Source organism: Pleurodeles waltl, chromosome 3_2, assembly GCF_031143425.1.
Source record: "Pleurodeles waltl isolate 20211129_DDA chromosome 3_2, aPleWal1.hap1.20221129, whole genome shotgun sequence".
In the NCBI taxonomy this organism is placed as follows: Eukaryota; Metazoa; Chordata; class Amphibia; order Caudata; family Salamandridae; genus Pleurodeles; species Pleurodeles waltl.
The window spans coordinates 91,020,945-91,038,818 of record NC_090441.1 but is presented as its reverse complement, the minus strand read 5'-3'; the positions used below and the strand labels follow the sequence as shown (position 1 = coordinate 91,038,818).

The window sequence follows — 17,874 nt, the reverse complement described above, 5'->3', positions numbered from 1 at the left end:
GTTGAGTGTGGAATATAGGATCAAAATGTTGAACAAAAAAGTATTTGCTCCATGTGGGGTGTCCTACCTACATCTTACTGACTTCTTTCCCTTGGAGCATATGTGGCACCTGATATATTCAAAAAGTAACCTGACTGATTTGGTGAGTCCTGCTTTGTGCTAACTACAGGAAGTGTATTGTACAGCCCCTTTACCGTCTGGTACAAGACACCTCCCTCTTCACTTCTGGCCTTCCCATCAGTCATGCCACAGAGTGTAGTGGATCCTATTTAGTTTTATTGGGAATCAGGAGTTTGCTTAGCTTCCTGGCTTGAAGACCTGTGCCCCCGTCACCTAGTGACTTTTAACCTACTTAGCCTGCTCTGTTTTAGTGTATTTATTTAATTGTTTTTTCCAAGATGGCTGCTATGTTTATAGTTAGGAAGATGTTTTGATTTCACTTTATCAGTGCCCCTCTGTGAAGGTGTCACTATCAGCATCAAAGACAAGTGGTATATGTAGGTATTCATATCATGTCCCTTTCCCACTTACGTGTAACAGGGACATAATGTACTTTTGGAGGGAATTGTTTATACAATTGCGTCCCAAGCATGCCTCCTTATCTATTGTTTGGGAACATATGTGCGTCAGGGGTCCTACAAGATCTGTATAAATATCTCTCATGCAGACAAGGTTATCGGAGGGATTCCTACCAGATGCCATCAACGCTATCTATGTTACACGTCGCCTTGATGCAGACCCAGCATTTGTGTCCCCACCGAGTCTGATCTAGAGACCTCATTCCAAGGTAACGAGGGTTGGGGGCACTTCTCATGGACATGGTACTACAAGATTAGGTTTATCACACCTAGCTCTCTTTAGGTTAGAGATTAGGTTCTCCGTACTAGGGCATTATGGCCTATTTTACATCTCATGTTTATTGCAAGATGGTGGGGGTCCCTGTATTCACTCCTTTCATTTTCACAAATATGTTTCTTGCACTGTGCATTATCCTACTCATTGCAGCTCATGCAGTTTACAGTAGACTGAGTCTTGTTGATAAAACCTATTGAAAACTTTACTGCATCTCTTTCATCACCTGTGTGTGACAAGACTTGTTGCTCATGTGAGAAAAGAGTACTCTCCGTTTAACGACTCCCCTGAGATGTCGCATTCTAGAGTCCATGCGTAAAGGCTGCCAGAAATCACCTTTTACTGTTTGGGTTTTTGGTGAGGTACTGCTTGCAAGCTGGGAGGGTTGGGCAGACAGTTGGGTCTTGTTGTAGGATTGGCCTAGTCACCTACAAACAAAAGTGCGTCATCCCTAAGCCAGCAGCTTGCTAGAGCACGAGTCCAGCTACAACAACAGAAGCCCTTCCTACTTCACCATGGGTCCAGCCCCTCATACTCTACCAGAGGGAGTGCGAATCCATTTATTCTTCTGTTCTCTGTCCATCCTTTGGGGAGAGAACGTCCATCTTCATATTCTGCTGGAAGCCAACGAGCAAACCCCTTGTTTGAAGCACCGAGAAGTGGATTCCTCCTACAGTGAAAATGAAAGACAAAAGCAAGGAATGCTGGGATTAGGCACTGCTAATAATCTTGGTGTTAAACACTGCAAGGTCAGACATATTGAGGTACCCACCTATCAAATGCTGCTTTGAAGAACAGTTTGTGGGTTGGGAATTTTGAGACACAGAAATAAAATACTGTTTTATTGAAATTAATTGAACAAAATGCAAAAGATTGTCGGGGAACACCAACTGCAATTCCATCACTGACCGCTTACTAACCAAAGGATGGGAGCCTAAGGTGATAGAAAGAAGAAGAAGGAACTGGACAAACACTACAAAAAGTAGGTCTCTTGTAGAACTGCAGAAGAAAATAGTTATGACCACCACTGATAAGGTTAGGGATCCATTGCTCTAAGATCGTTTTTTGAAAGTGAGTGATGCACAGCTGTCTAGTTCTTTTATTAAATATATGGAATTTGTAGCAGTTTTTTATGTTATTTGTTTTTGGGAGTTTCCCGAAGCGCTAAAGTGGTCTAAGGAAATTAAAGCACTGCACAAGAGAATGATAACTATAGTTGACAAACAATAGAAACCATAAGCAGACAAACGATACATTCAAGAAGAGGCAATGGGAATTGGGCGGTGGAGTTAAGGGCAGTCAGTGACTAAATTGTGTTTGGAAGAGGAAAGCTTAAATTCCTTTTTGAAGGTAACCAGAGATGGGGGCCATCTGATGAGTTGGATAAGAGAATTGTAGAACTACTGAAGAAGGGCTTCCTCATACATTACTCTTATTTGAACGCTGGGAGTTTGAGTAGGAAGGATTCAACAATCTTTAATCACAGTAGTGCACTAAAACTTTTCAGTTTCTTAGCCCGGTAGGGGGAAATGTGCGCTTTTTCCAATGGGGGGCCACCCACAAATGAGAATTATAGGACAGATGTGGTCAACTTTCTTGTACCTTGAAACAAAGAAGGAGGTTAGTAGATCTAGAGGAGAAGACAAGTGTGGGTATTTGAGATGAGACTTTGATTGTCCTATTAGGCTGGGGGCTGAGTCTGGTAGGTGGGGGCTTCAATTGTCCTAATGGGTTACAGGATTGGACTGGTGCACTAGAAATGAATATAAGCTGAGGGTTACTGAAGCAATGAGCTGGAGAGAAAGGTTTTGAGGAACATGAAACATGGGGGATGCATTGGGGGAATTTGTTTGGTAATCAGAGTGGGGTCTAAGAAGAGAGGACAGTGGAAAGCGTAAGGTTGCCCGTAGAGGGAGGAAATTAGAAGGAGGAGAGGAGGTGGAGCTAGAAAATGCTGTGGAAAGGTTTGGAGGTGAGAATAGCTATAAAGGAAGAGAAACTGGCTAGTGTGTTGTGTAGGGGAGGATAGGGGAACAAAGAAGGAGGATTGTGAAGCTGAGGCATGGAGACTGAAGGAGAAGAGGTAAGGTGTGTGAAGGGGTGAGGAAGAATAAAATGTGAGAACTGGGTGGGATAGGATCCGGATCGGGGGTGTCTGAGCTGGAAGGAGGAGAGAAATGGATTGGAGAAGAACACTGAGGAAGTGGATCAGCTGTGGCACTATCAGCTTTGGAGGTGGTGGAGGTTGAGGCTCTTTCTTGGCAGAAACAGAGATGGAGCAAGCCAGTACATGAGTGGCAGAAGAAGAAAAGCATTTGAAATAGGATTGATGGCTTGAAAGAGGGGGCCAATCAAAGTCAGATTGTTGTCATTCACTTGGATTATAACCTTGACATTGTTATAGATGGAAGTTAAGAAATGTCCTTTAAAGTGAGATGAGGGGGAGAACAGTAGTCTTCTACCATGGGCAATGTTAGTGGTAAGGAGATGTCCAGTTCCTTCTGTAGTGGGCTAGCCCAAACGGCCATGTTAAGGGTGAGAAGTTGTAGGTCAGTTTTGAGTGATCCTCTCTGTGCCCAATGGTATTAGTCTGCAATCATTGTTTCCAGAAATTCTCTTAGTGTCTTGTGTTTAAAGTTTTTTGTGGAATGGAAGGATACATTTGGGGGAGGGAGATTTTGTAAGAATTTGGCCCATAATTGAGTAGCTATTTTAAGGGTGAAGGGAGACCAGAGGGGGTCATTTTGGTAGATTTAAAAATACACAAGCCAGGGTTTGATGTGCACACTTCTTTCTTTGAGCTGATTTTGCCGTTTCAGCAATTACAAACCTTTGAACTAATTTTAATCACAGAGTCAAGGTGAGAGTAATTGGGAACGGTTCTTGTACTGTCCTTAACAGGAAGAGTTCACTGAAACATTACATCAGACATCCCATCTCTAAGAACACCTTTTTAAAGTACAGTAGTCAGACTATCCATTCTCTGTTGTGACCACGTAATGACGTGTCACATTCATTTACACTGGAGGGGAGAGTTAGATGTGCAGCAAACCATTCACAGGAAATTAAACACAATTTGAATGAATTTATGTCTATCTACAAATGAGAACCAGAAGCTCATGGCCAGGGCTTCTGGAATTATGCAGCAGAAGAGTGTGAAATTATGCAGCAGGGTTAACTGGACTATGCAGCAAGAAAAGCCAAATTATGCAGCGTAATGCGCTATATTTTCTGATAGCATTACTTAATTATTTTGTAATGTTTACACTTATTAGCACGGGCTAGGCATAGGTTGGTCCTCATTAGTACAAGTTTAATACCAAAGCATAGCAATAACCAACATAAAGCTGACCAGTAAACCTTTGCAAAGGGATTTCCACTGCGCGGCAACACGTGGCACAGCATTTTGAGTAACTTTTGAACCGTTTGAGCTAGAAACAATTTTTTTGTTAAAATCTGCATATTATGCAGCAGATGATGGATTATGCAGGAAATGAGGCAGAGCCACAATTATTTGAAAAGCCACACACAGTCACAGAATTCAAATGGCCCCCGTCGTAGCTCAGAGAGACCCACTAGCACTATATTTCAAAGGGAGCCACGGTGAGGACAGTTACCTGTTGTTGCATTCGCCAGTGATGGTTCTATATCGACTGCTCGTCAAGCTTTGGGCATTGACTGGTAGGCACAACCAGTGACCTTGGAGATGGTGTGAAGCTGTTCAGCAGTGAGTAAATCTGCAAAAGGTTACAGTGAATGTATTAAAGTGAAAGTTAAATCGATGCTAATTCTTCCAACCCCTCTGTTACTGAATATCAAATCAAATCAAATCATTAACATTTATAAAGCGCGCTACTCACCCGTGCGGGTCTCAAGGCGCTAGGGGGGAAAGGGGGGGTTATCGCTGCTCGAACAGCCAAGTCTTTAGGAGTCTCCGGAAAGCGGAGTGGTCCTGGGTGGTCCTGAGGCTGGTGGGGAGGGAGTTCCAGGTCTTGGCCGCCAGGAAGGAGAAAGATCTCCCACCCGCCGTGGAGCGGCGGGTGCGAGGGACGGCAGCAAGTGCGAGGCCAGCGGAGCGGAGGGGGCGGGTGGGGACGTAGAAGCTGAGGCGTCTGTTGAGGTATTCCGGTCCCTTGTTGTGGAGGGCTTTGTGTGCGTGGGTGAGAAGACGGAAGGTGATCCTTTTGCTGACTGGGAGCCAATGCAGGTGTCTCAGGTGTGCGGAGATGTGGCTGTTGCGGGGTACGTCGAGGATGAGGCGGGCCGAGGCGTTTTGGATGCGTTGCAGGCGGTTTTGGAGTTTGGCGGTGGTCCCGGCGTAGAGGGTGTTGCCGTAGTCCAGGCGACTCGTGACAAGGGCGTGGGTCACGGTTTTTCTGGTGTCGGCGGGGATCCAGCGGAAGCATGCGGAGAGTGAGGAAGCAGGCGGAGGACACGGCGTTGACTTGCTTGGTCAATATATAACTTCCAACTCCCTATACATTTGACAAATCATTCAAGTCCCTGCTTTGCTTCAGTTTTTAGCCATGGTTGCCTAATTCAAACACATTTATCCCCAAAAAAAATCCCAAAGAAGCCTTAATTAGCTAGATTGGGAAATATGAATATTCAGTAGAATAGATACCTTAAGAAAAAGAACACGTGATGATAACAAACCTGGAAAGGTTCACTCGAAGAATGAAGCGCAAGATGAGAACCTGCTTATTTGAAATCCTTGCTTTTTGAATGTCAACACAATATATGTCCTTACTGGTGTTGTTGTACCTCAGAGCACCAGCCCAGACTATGGAGCCTGTGTGCCAGGCTGGCCCAGCTTTCTTCCCGAAAGCAAAGGGGCATATTTAAGAGCCCAAAACGCCATTCTAACGCCACAATAGCGTCATTCTTTTATGCTAATGTGGTGTTAGAAGGCCAAATTCGCTACGCCATATTTACAAGTGGAGCAACTTTGTAACCCTTTGCACTACATTATGCCTGCGCCAGGCATAATATATGCAAAGGGGGTGTGCCTCCGTTAGGGGGGGGCGAAAAAATGGTGCAAGGAAATTTAAGAGATATCCTTGTGTCATTTTTTTTGGCACTTTTAACGCCCTCTGAGCAGGCGGTAAAGGGGTCACACCATTGTTTACAATGGCCCCCGATGTACTGCCACAATTGTGGCGCTACTCCTGCAGAGTACATCAATAGTGTAAAAATAAATGACACTATTGCCCCCTACCCTGCGCCATGGTGTGTCATATTTTAAATACGGTGCCCTCATGGTGCCGGTAGGGGGTGCTAAGGGGCACGAGGAAAGTGGCACTGCAATGGGTGCAGCACCACTTACATTAAATATGCCCCAATGTCTTTTGCCGAGACAGTGTCTTTCCACCAACCACCAAAGCCTTCTCTAGTACCCCACCCTAAACTGCGGGAAAGGAGAATTGAGGGGATTTGGCTTTCAGGTGTCATGCTCTGTTTCTGTGGCCAATCCTCTAAACTGAAAAGTTGCACCTTGGTCGTACGGTATTGACCTCGGGTCCCTCTCTGCTCATGATTGCTGCACAGGTTTACGTGAGTCTACATGACAACAAGTCAATGGGTACTGTGAGTGTCAGGCCTCAGGTCTTCTTTTTTAATTTTATTTTTAAACTTTTATGACACATTGTATTGCACTTATGGTTAAGCAACATCAACAGTACAAACGTTGAGCTCAAGCCTCATGGACCAAAATCTAAACATTGAGCAATGCAAATAGATTACTTAAAGTTACACATAGAGTCCGAAAAGGAAGGTACGCATTACTATAACATTTGACCATAACATCAACAGTTAGACCTATCAATTCACCCCCCAGATTCGGTTGCATTTCTGAGGAACTCTCTTTTACACCATTTTTTTTGCGTGTGGCACAGGAATCCATGCCTCTAATCCACTCTTGTATGGATGGAGTCTGCTCATCTCTCCAGTGTGTGGCCAGGTCTGTTTTGACTATAATATATGGTATCAGGAGGAGTGAACGGATTACCCTGGAGCCCTCCACAGAGTCCATTATCCACAATAACACTATTTTAAGATTGAGTTCCAGTGGGGTACCTATCATCCACCCCATGTGTCTGATGATCAATGCCCACCATGCCTGCGCCGCTGGGTATTTCCAGATAGTGTGATAAAAAGTATCCAGGTTGGACCCACAGCATGGGCACACTGGGTCACAGGCCAGGCCCATGTACCACAGGCGTTTGGGGGAGTAATAAATCCTGTGAAAGTATTTGAATTGGACTAGGCATAGTCACATTGACATCGGTGACATCATTGGGCTATCATTGCCTCTACCCAGTCATTGTCTAGAGCCCCAACATCCTCCTCCCACCTGGACCTCAGTGCTCCCAAAGTGTTGGGTGTGTTCATGACCAGGGATCTGTAGAGCCTGGAAATCACACCACTCCCAAGAGCATCAGTCTAATTTGCATTCAAGTGGGTTGAATTTGAGAATGTGTGATCCTGTCTTTATAGCGCTCTAAGGCAAACTTCAGCTGCAGGTAGCGGTAGAACTGGGAGGTGTAAAGGCAGAAGTCGCCTGCCAGTTCCTGGAATGAGTGCATATGGCCATCCCTCCAAACATCTCCCACTGTGGAGATGCTGATTAGGTCCCACAGCCAGAATCCTTCCAGCCCTGCAGTCTCGGCTATCTATCTCCCTTGCCACAAGGGGTGGCTCTTTTAAATCTGCCATGGCACTGAATGCCAACAGATGACAGGGAACTGAGTTACCGGCGGGAGAGAACGAGGGGTCCCTGAACGCACAGCCAGGAGAGCAGACCGTGGGGCTGAAGGAGTGTGAGACCCAGCCTGTGGGCCGGATCGCCCCCGTCTTTCCCAGCCCAGAGAAAGGTGGTAATGTGCGACTGTAGCTCAGTAAAGAAAGAGGGTTGTATTGCAGAAGGGTAGTGCATACGTATAGGAAGCGGGGGACAGCCATCCTCTTGAGGAGGACCCGCTGCCCGCAATCCGCTCAGACATGCGTTGTCAGGTTCGGATCACCAAGGGGAATGCATCACCCAGGGAATTCATCCTTTATAGAATACCTCTCGTGTAGCTAGGCTCAGCATCGATCCATTCCTTACTTTTCTGTTCTAGTTCTGTGATAGACCTGGGGGTTCTAGAGTGATAAATAGTGAAGTGTTTGGGGAAGTAACCCCTTTTGGTCTTTAAAATTCCCCTAGTCCTATTTAGTGATTATAGGTGCGTACACACTCCTCAGCAGTCACGCCACTCGAGTGTCGCGTCTCCTAACCCATTCCAAACTGAGCACTCCTCGCACCCACTCACTTGGTTGCAGGTGGACATATTTGGGTTACTTAGGGAAGGCCTCTATATAGAGCTCAGCATCACAATGCTTTGGATTTTTTGTTTGCCGGAGGGTTCTTTCTAGAAGAAGAGCAGCTAAATAAAAGTTCACAAATGTGAGCTTGTGGAGTTTTAGAAAGTTCCACAAGACAACCAGTAGAGCATGCTGCCGGTGTTAAAGTGCCTCATGATATGTTAAAGATGCTTTGCATACCACAGAACAAGTAAATTCTATTGTGCCATTCCATAGCATGTTACATGTAACATGCAGCACTCATATACATAATAACTAAAGAAAAGAAAGCTAAGATTAAAATGATGATTTTGTGTTGTTAGAGTCAGAGATTATGAATACAAATTCTTTCTTAGCATACTGAACAGTCCTTCACCTATATATTTTGTGTTTGTATATGGAGCTAGGGTTTGCTAGTGCTTATGCTCCTATACCATGCATATCCTAAAGTAGTTGGCTATAAGAGTAGGCTCTTTGGACTGATCACAGACTTAGTAGTGCTGCTAAAGAGTCCAATGCAGCCCAAATACTCACATACAAGCATCTCTTACTGGTGTTGCTGAATTGCTGCTTCCTCATTGTTTAATTAGCATTACATGATCTACCAGGGACTCCCCATTAGCTTGTAATTGGAATTACTTTCTGCTTTCCTACATACTTATTTATACTCAACATATTCTAATCTGTTACTGGTTGTACTAAACAGGTTGCAAATTGCTGAACTTCTTTGATATGCAGTGCAGTCTATCGTTGGTGGTACTAGGCCTCCTCTGGTTGGGTACACTCCAAACATTTACTCAGTGGTTGTATTGCGCCTCCTCTGGTTGGTTAATCTCTGAACTGTCTCTCATTGGTTGTAATAGACAGTCTCTTGGTGACTTTACTGAACATTATCAAATAGGCAATACTAAACAGTCTCTCACTGGTTGCTCTAAGCAGTCTGTCAGTGGTTGGCAGTGCTTATTTGTAAATAAAAACGTGCCAGTGCCGAAAGCTCTCCTCTGGAACACGAGGCTTCTGCAATTAAATGTGCAAGTACGGAATAGAGAGGCAGCGTAATCTTGAATCCATCTTAGGCCTCTTTAATCCATTTACAGCCACTCCCTGACCCTTCAGCTCACTCTTGCATTTTTCTGCTTTCTCCCTTTGTGACGCTTTTTGATTTTTCTCTTCCTCCGTCTTTCCCATTTGTGTGTTTTGCTTGCAGTAAATGGATGAGACAGAAAAATAAGTGACGGCCCTCAAAAATAAGTATCAGTGCCCAGCACCTAAAAGCACTGACTCAAATTAAGCACTGGTGGTTGGTTAGAATAAGCAGACCATCAGTGTTTGTATCTGACCTCCTCCAGTTGGATACCCAGTAAAGAGTCTTTCATTGTTTGCTATGGACAGTCTCTTGTCAGCTGTAATGACTAATGTCTGATAAGCAATAATGAACAATCTCTTACTGGTTATAATAAACAGTCTGCCAGTGTGTGCACCATGCCCTCTCTAGTTGGTTAGACTCAGCAGCACTTTGCTACTTACAGTGCCCAGTCACTTCCCAGGCTAGTCATTAGTCTCTTACCAGTGATATTGAAGGGTCTCTGGTAGGAGTGATCCACCCTCTCCTTCAACAACTGGAAGGTGGTCTCCATGTAATCTGCTGCCCGGATGGCGGTCCTGCTGCCTGCCACTGGCTGCTTGAAGAAAGCCATGATGTCCGAGGAAGAGAGGCTCTCCTGCTTCAGTTTGTTCTTTAAACTGGGGAGGAAAAAAATAATTTAGGTCTGGTCATTTTGTTGTGTCTTTATGTTTTTGTTAAGTGTATCAATTGACACTACTGAAAATGAAGACATTGATCTACACACATACTATGAGCAGCAGTGCAAGCCTCGCGGCCGATGGCTGGACTCACATGCTTTAAAGTTCTAGCATACTTTTATGGTTATGAAAAAAGTGAGCTTTGTAGTGCAGTTACTCTTTAAATTGCTAGATCTGAATTTAACCAGGATACCCCCTTTCCCTTATGTAATAACATGATCTTCTCTGGAACAATGTTTTCCTTCCATGCTGTAGCTCTCCATTAAGATAGCTTTTCAGATTGCAAGCTTGGATGGGAGGTTCTTGCAGGCAAAACAGAAGAATAAAGCCTTATCATAAAAATAACGTTTTCCAGACTGGTTTTGACAGTCTAAATTTCTCATGTCCGAAGAGTCTACACATTCTTAACTAGTTGCAGAATAATTTCACTGGGAGCCCTTGATCGATTTTCCAGTGATCCTCCATTGCAATCTAATACTAGGAGCAGGTTATCTATATATTCTAGTTACAGGACTACTCAACCTTTCTGCTCGATTTCTGCAGACAACCATCCATCTCGATATCTCTTTAGTAAATTGTTATAGTAAGTCTTAAGGTACATGTTGAGTGCCCGGCAAACCCTGATTTGTGCACACACAGGAGTTTAGGTCTGAATCAAAATACTAAGTTTTGTAATAATTACCACACCCACTTATTTTTGCCTGCACGTTTTTTTTTATAGATAAAACTCTTAGTAGAATTGGTGGGAGCAATAGATTAAAACTCCGAATTTGCACCCCTAGAAAAAGAAGACAACCTCACTGAGTTACTGTGTTATCCTAATATTTCACCAGAAATTATCAATGCTGTGGAGTTTGGATGCTACCAAGATTGATGTTGTTGCACCATTCTGTTTTCCACACTTCATAATGAGGGGTAACATGGGAATACTGCATGATTTCTCCTTCACTGAGGTTTGTAAATGTGCAGTGTTTTTGCCCACACAAATTCCACCAGATTTTACTTGGGAAAAACTGTGTTGTGAATTACAGTAAAACTCAAAATACCAGTTTGGCACAAAGAGCCTGCTCATAATAAGAGCCAAATCAGGCCCTGTCAGGTAATTGGTGTTCAGCTGCTAAATCCTACACAGTAGGAACGTTGGCCTCAGGGGAAAGACGTCCCTGCAGACTTTCTGTAAAGGTGAGGACTGAGGAGTGAAGTTAGTTGTCAGGGTATCAAGACTTGAAGTAAAGAGGAAGATGAGGCAGAATACATGTGAGAAGGGCAGCCTAAGCAACCCAACATATACATACTTAACATGGGACCTCATTCAGAGTTTAAAGGCGAGTTAGTCCATCACAAACGTGGCAGATATCCCACCCACCTTATGACAAGTACCATAGGATATAATGCGCTTGTAATAAGGCTGACGTGATATCCATCATCTTGGTCACAGAGTAACCTGTCCCCTCAACTAGATCAGGCCCATAATACCACCAGCAGGGATGAATGCTTTACCAGCAGGTAGACGGCAGCCTAAGAGGAAGTGGAGCTCAAAAAGAGATGGCAGATCTCAATTGGGTGCATACATAGAGCAAATCTCATGGAATGATGGGAATTCCAAAGGTGGAATGATAGATTAAGCAATGATGAAAGCTAGTCTAGTTTCCAGGATTTATAAAAGCTCATGGCTACTCTCCAAAGCACTGACAAAGGGCTAAGCTACTATTGGCTAAGAAAGCATAAGACCCCTCTAAGGGGGCAGACCAGAGCTCAGAGTCTGAACAAAGATAGGATTTCTGGCAGTGATCTACAGGGATGGCAGCTCTGGAGCGACGAGTTGAGAGAGCAGAGGCCAATGGCAGATCTGAGAGGGAATGTTGGGTAGGGGTGGCGGCTCTGATTGTGCAGGACAGAGGTCAAAGGCCAGGCAGTGATGGCAGCTCTGAATGTGTCGGTCAGAGAACGTCCTAAACCAGAAGACAGGAAGTTCTGGCTGCTTTGATGGTGAAAGGTTGCAGATCAGAAGTCGAATAAAGATTCCTGAAGGGACATGGCAGGCATCGGAATCGAGTAGAAGAGATGAGAGATTCTGCGCCTGGTGATTTTACAACCCCGTGCTACTCCCGCACTGGATGAGTAATTTTCCTATAGATATGACCCAGTAATACAAAACCCTTGGTAACTCACGTTTGGCGCGTGTGCTTGTAGGCGGCGTCCACCAGGTGCTTGGCTTCCTCGGCACACCTGAGAATGAAGGGAGTCTCCACCTCTTCAAGCCCATCTGCAAGGAGGAAACTCAGATTAAACCACAGAGCAGTGTCATTTACAAGAACAGACAGCAGCCCGACGCTTATCTGCAAGCAGAGCCGGCCTTTACATAGCGCCCTGGGGTGGGCGATGAAATGAGGCAGCGGTAGGGAAGGGCGTCCCTTGTGTGTTCACTGGTCAGCTCACCTAAATCACTGATAGTTTAGCTGCCTCACGCAGTTGATGGTTTTGTTGGTGGGTGTCAGCAGGGGTCACAGGGTGAATTTGGATTAAACTCTATACAAAATTCTTAAAATATGTGCAAATTGAGTTTAATCCAATTTCACTACCAGGCATCTCTTCCCTTCCCGACCTACATCCATCCTCCCCTGTCTCTCTTTCCTAACTCGCATCTCCCTCTACCGCATTCTAGATTTCCCACACGAGAACACTGATGTGCCCCAGCCATTTTAGGCTGGGTACATCAGTACGATTTTAACATTGTGCTTAATCCAAGAGCACCCATTCAGGTCATGGTAGTAGAGGAGATGTCCTTAGATGATGTGGAGAGGAGTGCACAGGGGGTATTTAGAAGATGTTCAAATTGAGTTTAATCCAAATTCACAACCTGGCATCTCTCCCCTTTCTGACCTACATCCATCCGCCCTTGTCTCTCCTTAGTAACTCGCGTCTCCCTCTCCCGCATTCTAGATTTCCCCACTCGAGAACACTAACGTTCTCTACTTTACATCATAACACTGCCTGTAGGCAGCACTTGTGCACCATGTCATATGACAGCTTTCTCTCCCTCACATAATGGATGTGTTCACTGCAGTGTCCAACTAGTCCTGATGTACACTGAATCCAAGCTTGCATTGTTGTGTGTAACATGCCGCCCCCCCGACTGTGCTCTTTGTGCAACACCTCATTCACTGCACAGTTGTGTGCCATTCAACTGACTGTGCAACATGAGAAGTACCTCTGAGTGTGCATTGCTATGTGCAAGAGGCAGTACCTTTAGTATTAAACAACACATACAATGACAGCAGGCCTATCTCACATACTTATAGCAGGCACGTCTCACCCACTCATAGCAGACATATCTCACATACTCATAGCAGGCGTGTATCACCAACTCATCGCCGACACACATCACTTACTCATAGCAGACATATCTCACATACTCATAGGAGGCCTATCTCACATACTCATAGCAGGCACACCGTATCCCTAGTACAGCCTGCCGCTGCCTAACAATCCCTTTAATACCCACGTGTCACCCACCACCAGAGCCCACATGTCTCACCATGCCACTGCCAGCCTCAAGGGGACTTTGTGAGATTAGGCCTACTCACTGTAACATTCATCACAACGTTAATTGTAACTACTACGAAATGGCTTATCACCCGTGAGGGTCTCAAGGCGCTGTCCCTGGGCACGGGGGCATTAGTAATTTGCTTGCATCACAGGACGTTGTGCCGAGGCTCGAACCCCTATCTCCAGCTGTGACCGCTGCGATGCACCCTCACTATCCGCCCAGTCCCTTCCTGCCCGAAGTCACAGCTGTCTCTAGCCGGTACCCTTCACTCTCTGGAACACTCCCTTTGTGACAGCTGCCGTCAGACCGCACAGATCTCACCTTCATCCAGTGATGTAACACACAGTGTGTCCTGGGCAGCGCTCTCTCACCCACTGCCTGGGCACACCCAAAGCTGGTACCTAACTCAGGGGAAACCTGTAGACTAGAAGGTAAAAACATGGCAGGGCCGACTCCGCCGTTCATATTAAACACACAAACTCGACAATCTAATTAAACTTAAAAATGCAAAACTGGCAAGAATAATTCTAAATTCTAAAAAATACATTTCAGTTACACTTTTGTTTAAAACAATCAAACCAAAAATCATTTGTTAGATTATTATCTGAACCTGATTTCCTCTCGGCAGCGGCATGAATTTCACGTTTATTCTGTACAGTTTTAAGCCTTTGTGAAAAAAGCACCGAGTATTCAAGGGAGACGCTGTAGGGAAGAGGAACAGAGGCTGCAGGAGAAGCCTTACCGTAGAAAGAAGATGCTGCTTCTTGTAACAAACCCCATGTCAGCAGCAACCGAAGTGCAGCTCTCACAGGACCCATGGCTGAAAGACACGCAATGGACAGAGTTAGAGGAGGCCTGCATCCTCCCGCCACCCCAGCAGCACCCAGCATCAACCTGTACCGCTAACATCTCACTCTGATCGCCTGCATCCTCCCGCCACCCCGGCTGCACCCAGCAGCAACATGTACCCCTAACATCTCACTCTGATCGCCTGCATCCTCCCGCCACCCCGGCAGCACCCAGCATCAACATGCACCCCTAACATCTCACTCTGATCGCCTGCATCCTCCCGCCACCCCGGCAGCACCCAGCAGCAACATGTACCCCTAACATCTCACTCTGATCGCCTGCATCCTCCCGCCACCCCGGCAGCACCCAGCATCAACATGCACCCCTAACATCTCACTCTGATCGCCTGCATCCTCCCGCCACCCCGGCAGCACCCAGCATCAACATGCACCCCTAACATCTCACTCTGATCGCCTGCATCCTCCCGCCACCCCGGCAGCACCCAGCAGCAACATGCACCCCTAACATCTCACTCTGATCGCCTGCATCCTCCCGCCACCCCAGCAGCACCCAGCAGCAACATGTACCCCTAACATCTCACTCTGATCGCCTGCATCCTCCCGCCACCCCAGCAGAAACATGTACCCCTAACATCTCACTCTGATCGCCTGCATCCTCCCGCCACCCCGCCACCCCGGCAGCACCCAGCAGCAACATGTACCCCTAACATCTCACTCTGATCGCCTGCATCCTCCCGCCACCCCAGCAGCACCCAGCAGCAACATGTACCCCTAACATCTCACTCTGATCGCCTGCATCCTCCCGCCACCCCGGCAGCACCCAGCATCAACATGCACAGGCAGGGAGGGCTCTGGGAGAGTCGCCCCCACCCCGATCCTTAACATCTCACTCTGATCGCCTGCATCCTCCCGCCACCCCAGCAGCACCCAGCATCAACATGTACCCCTAACATCTCACTGTGATCGCCTGCATCCTCCCGCCACCCCAGCAGCACCCAGCAGCAACATGTACCCCTAACATCTCACTCTGATCGCCTGCATCCTCCCGCCACCCCAGCAGAAACATGTACCCCTAACATCTCACTCTGATCGCCTGCATCCTCCCGCCACCCCGGCAGCACCCAGCATCAACATGCACCCCTAACATCTCACTCTGATCGCCTGCATCCTCCCGCCACCCCGGCAGCACCCAGCAGCAACATGTACCCCTAACATCTCACTCTGATCGCCTGCATCCTCCCGCCACCCCAGCAGCACCCAGCAGCAACATGTACCCCTAACATCTCACTCTGATCGCCTGCATCCTCCCGCCACCCCGGCAGCACCCAGCATCAACATGCACAGGCAGGGAGGGCTCTGGGAGAGTCGCCCCCACCCCGATCCTTAACATCTCACTCTGATCGCCTGCATCCTCCCGCCACCCCAGCAGCACCCAGCATCAACATGTACCCCTAACATCTCACTGTGATCGCCTGCATCCTCCCGCCACCCCAGCAGCACCCAGCAGCAACATGTACCCCTAACATCTCACTCTGATCACCTGCATCCTCCCGCCACCCCAGCAGCATCCAGCATCAACATGTACAGGCAGGGAGGGCTCTGGAAGAGTCTGCCCCACCACAACCCCTAACATCTCACTCTGATCACCTGCATCCTCCCGCCACCCCAGCAGCACCCAGCATCAACATGCACAGGCAGGGAGGGCTCTGGAAGAGTCGCCCCCAACCCAACCCCTAACATCTAACTCTGATCACCTGCATCCTCCCGCCATCCCAGCAGCATCCAGCATCAACATGCACAGGTAGGGAGGGCTCTGGAAGAGTCTCCCCCACCACAACCCCTAACATCTCACTCTGATCACCTGCATCATCCCGCCACCCCAGCAGCACCCAGCATCAACATGCACAGGCAGGGAGGGATCTGGAAGAGTCGCCCCCACCCCAACCCCTAACATCTAACTCTGATCACCTGCATCCTCCCGCCATCCCAGCAGCATCCAGCATCAACATGCACAGGTAGGGAGGGCTCTGGGAGAGTCGCCCCCACCCCAACCCCTAACATCTCACTCTGATCGCCTGCATCCTCCCCGCACCCCAGCAGCACCCAGCATCAACATGCACAGGCAGGGAGGGCTCTGGAAGAGTCGCCCCCACCCCAACCCCTAACATCTAACTCTGATCACCTGCATCCTCCCGCCACCCCAGCAGCACCCAGCATCAACATGCACAGGCAGGGAGGGCTCTGGAAGAGTCGCCCCCACCCCAACCCCTAACATCTAACTCTGATCACCTGCATCCTCCCGCCATCCCAGCAGCATCCAGCATCAACATGCACAGGCAGCGAGGGCTCTAGGAGAGTCTCCCCCACCACAACCCCTAACATCTAACTCTGATCGTCTGCATCCTACCGCCAACCCCCGTCATCCCCAGAAGCACCCAGCATCACCATGTACATGCAGGGAAGGCTTTGGGAGAGTCGGCCCCTCAACTCCTAACATCTCACTCTGATCGCCTGCATCCTCCCGCCACCCCGGCAGCACCCAGCAGCAACATGTACCCCTAACATCTCACTGTGATCGCCTGCATCCTCCCGCCACCCCAGCAGCACCCAGCAGCAACATGTACCCCTAACATCTCACTCTGATCGCCTGCATCCTCCCGCCACCCCAGCAGCACCCAGCATCAACATGCACAGGCAGGGAGGGCTCTGGAACAGTCGCCCCCACCCGACCCCCCGCATCTCCTAACATCTCACTACTCTGATGCCACTGCCTGGAAGATTCGCCACGCAGTGGGGCCTGGGCAGCTTTCCAAGAAGTAAGGGTCGTGACCTCCCGTGACAGCCCAACAGCCCGTCACTTGTACTTGGTAACGTCGGGCTTGTGCTGGGCCGTACAGAGGGGGAACAGAGCCTCCTTCAGCAGCCGGGAGAGCCCTGGCCCCCGGGGGTGCGCACAGGGGCTGACATGCTGCAGTGCCCCAGTGTCACCGGAGAGAACAGGATTTAGTGCCAATGACAGGGCGTGTGCAGCCCCCGCGTCAACCCCCACCCATAGAGATGCGGTGCCAGTCTGGTACACCCCTGGCACAGGGCACGTGCCTTGAACGGGTCTTGTAGTTGCATACACTGCTGTCGAGAAGTAGGTCTATAACTTCACATACCACAGTGGGCGGATCTACCAGCGCTAACTACAACTCACATGGCTATGCCCTCTCTTGTACCAACCTTGCCAATCTCACCTGCTGGAAGGGTGACCATACAATATGTGGCCTCACAGCTGCTGTGCTGTCCGACTGGCGCTGTGCAGACTCGTTGCGAGTCCCTTCCTTTTTATAGACCAAGTGCCTCGTGACTCAGTGAAGTGACCCCCGCAGTGACACTGCCCCCCCCTTTCCCGTGCCTCCGGGGGTCTTGCACAAGGATGAGGCTCCTCGCCCTCCTTTCTCTTCCACCTGAAACGACAGCCAGAGGGAGAGGAACACACTGACCACGGTGAGTGACGCAATCGTGACCCACGTG

At 48.0% G+C, this 17,874-nt stretch overlaps 1 protein-coding gene across 1 annotated transcript in view; it reads right to left on the bottom strand.

Annotated features, from left to right (window-relative positions):
- The window catches only part of EPX (eosinophil peroxidase), a 43,557-nt gene extending 25,909 nt beyond the window's left edge, over window positions 1-17,648 (bottom strand). The window contains 7 exon segments of the mRNA XM_069226868.1: window positions 1,393-1,522; window positions 4,470-4,515; window positions 4,518-4,589; window positions 9,761-9,936; window positions 12,169-12,262; window positions 14,289-14,366; window positions 17,595-17,648. Of these exon segments, the coding sequence (XP_069082969.1) occupies window positions 1,393-1,522; window positions 4,470-4,515; window positions 4,518-4,589; window positions 9,761-9,936; window positions 12,169-12,262; window positions 14,289-14,366; window positions 17,595-17,613 (615 nt within the window). The 5' untranslated portion in view covers window positions 17,614-17,648.
- Window positions 17,649-17,874: the final 226 nt, after the last annotated feature.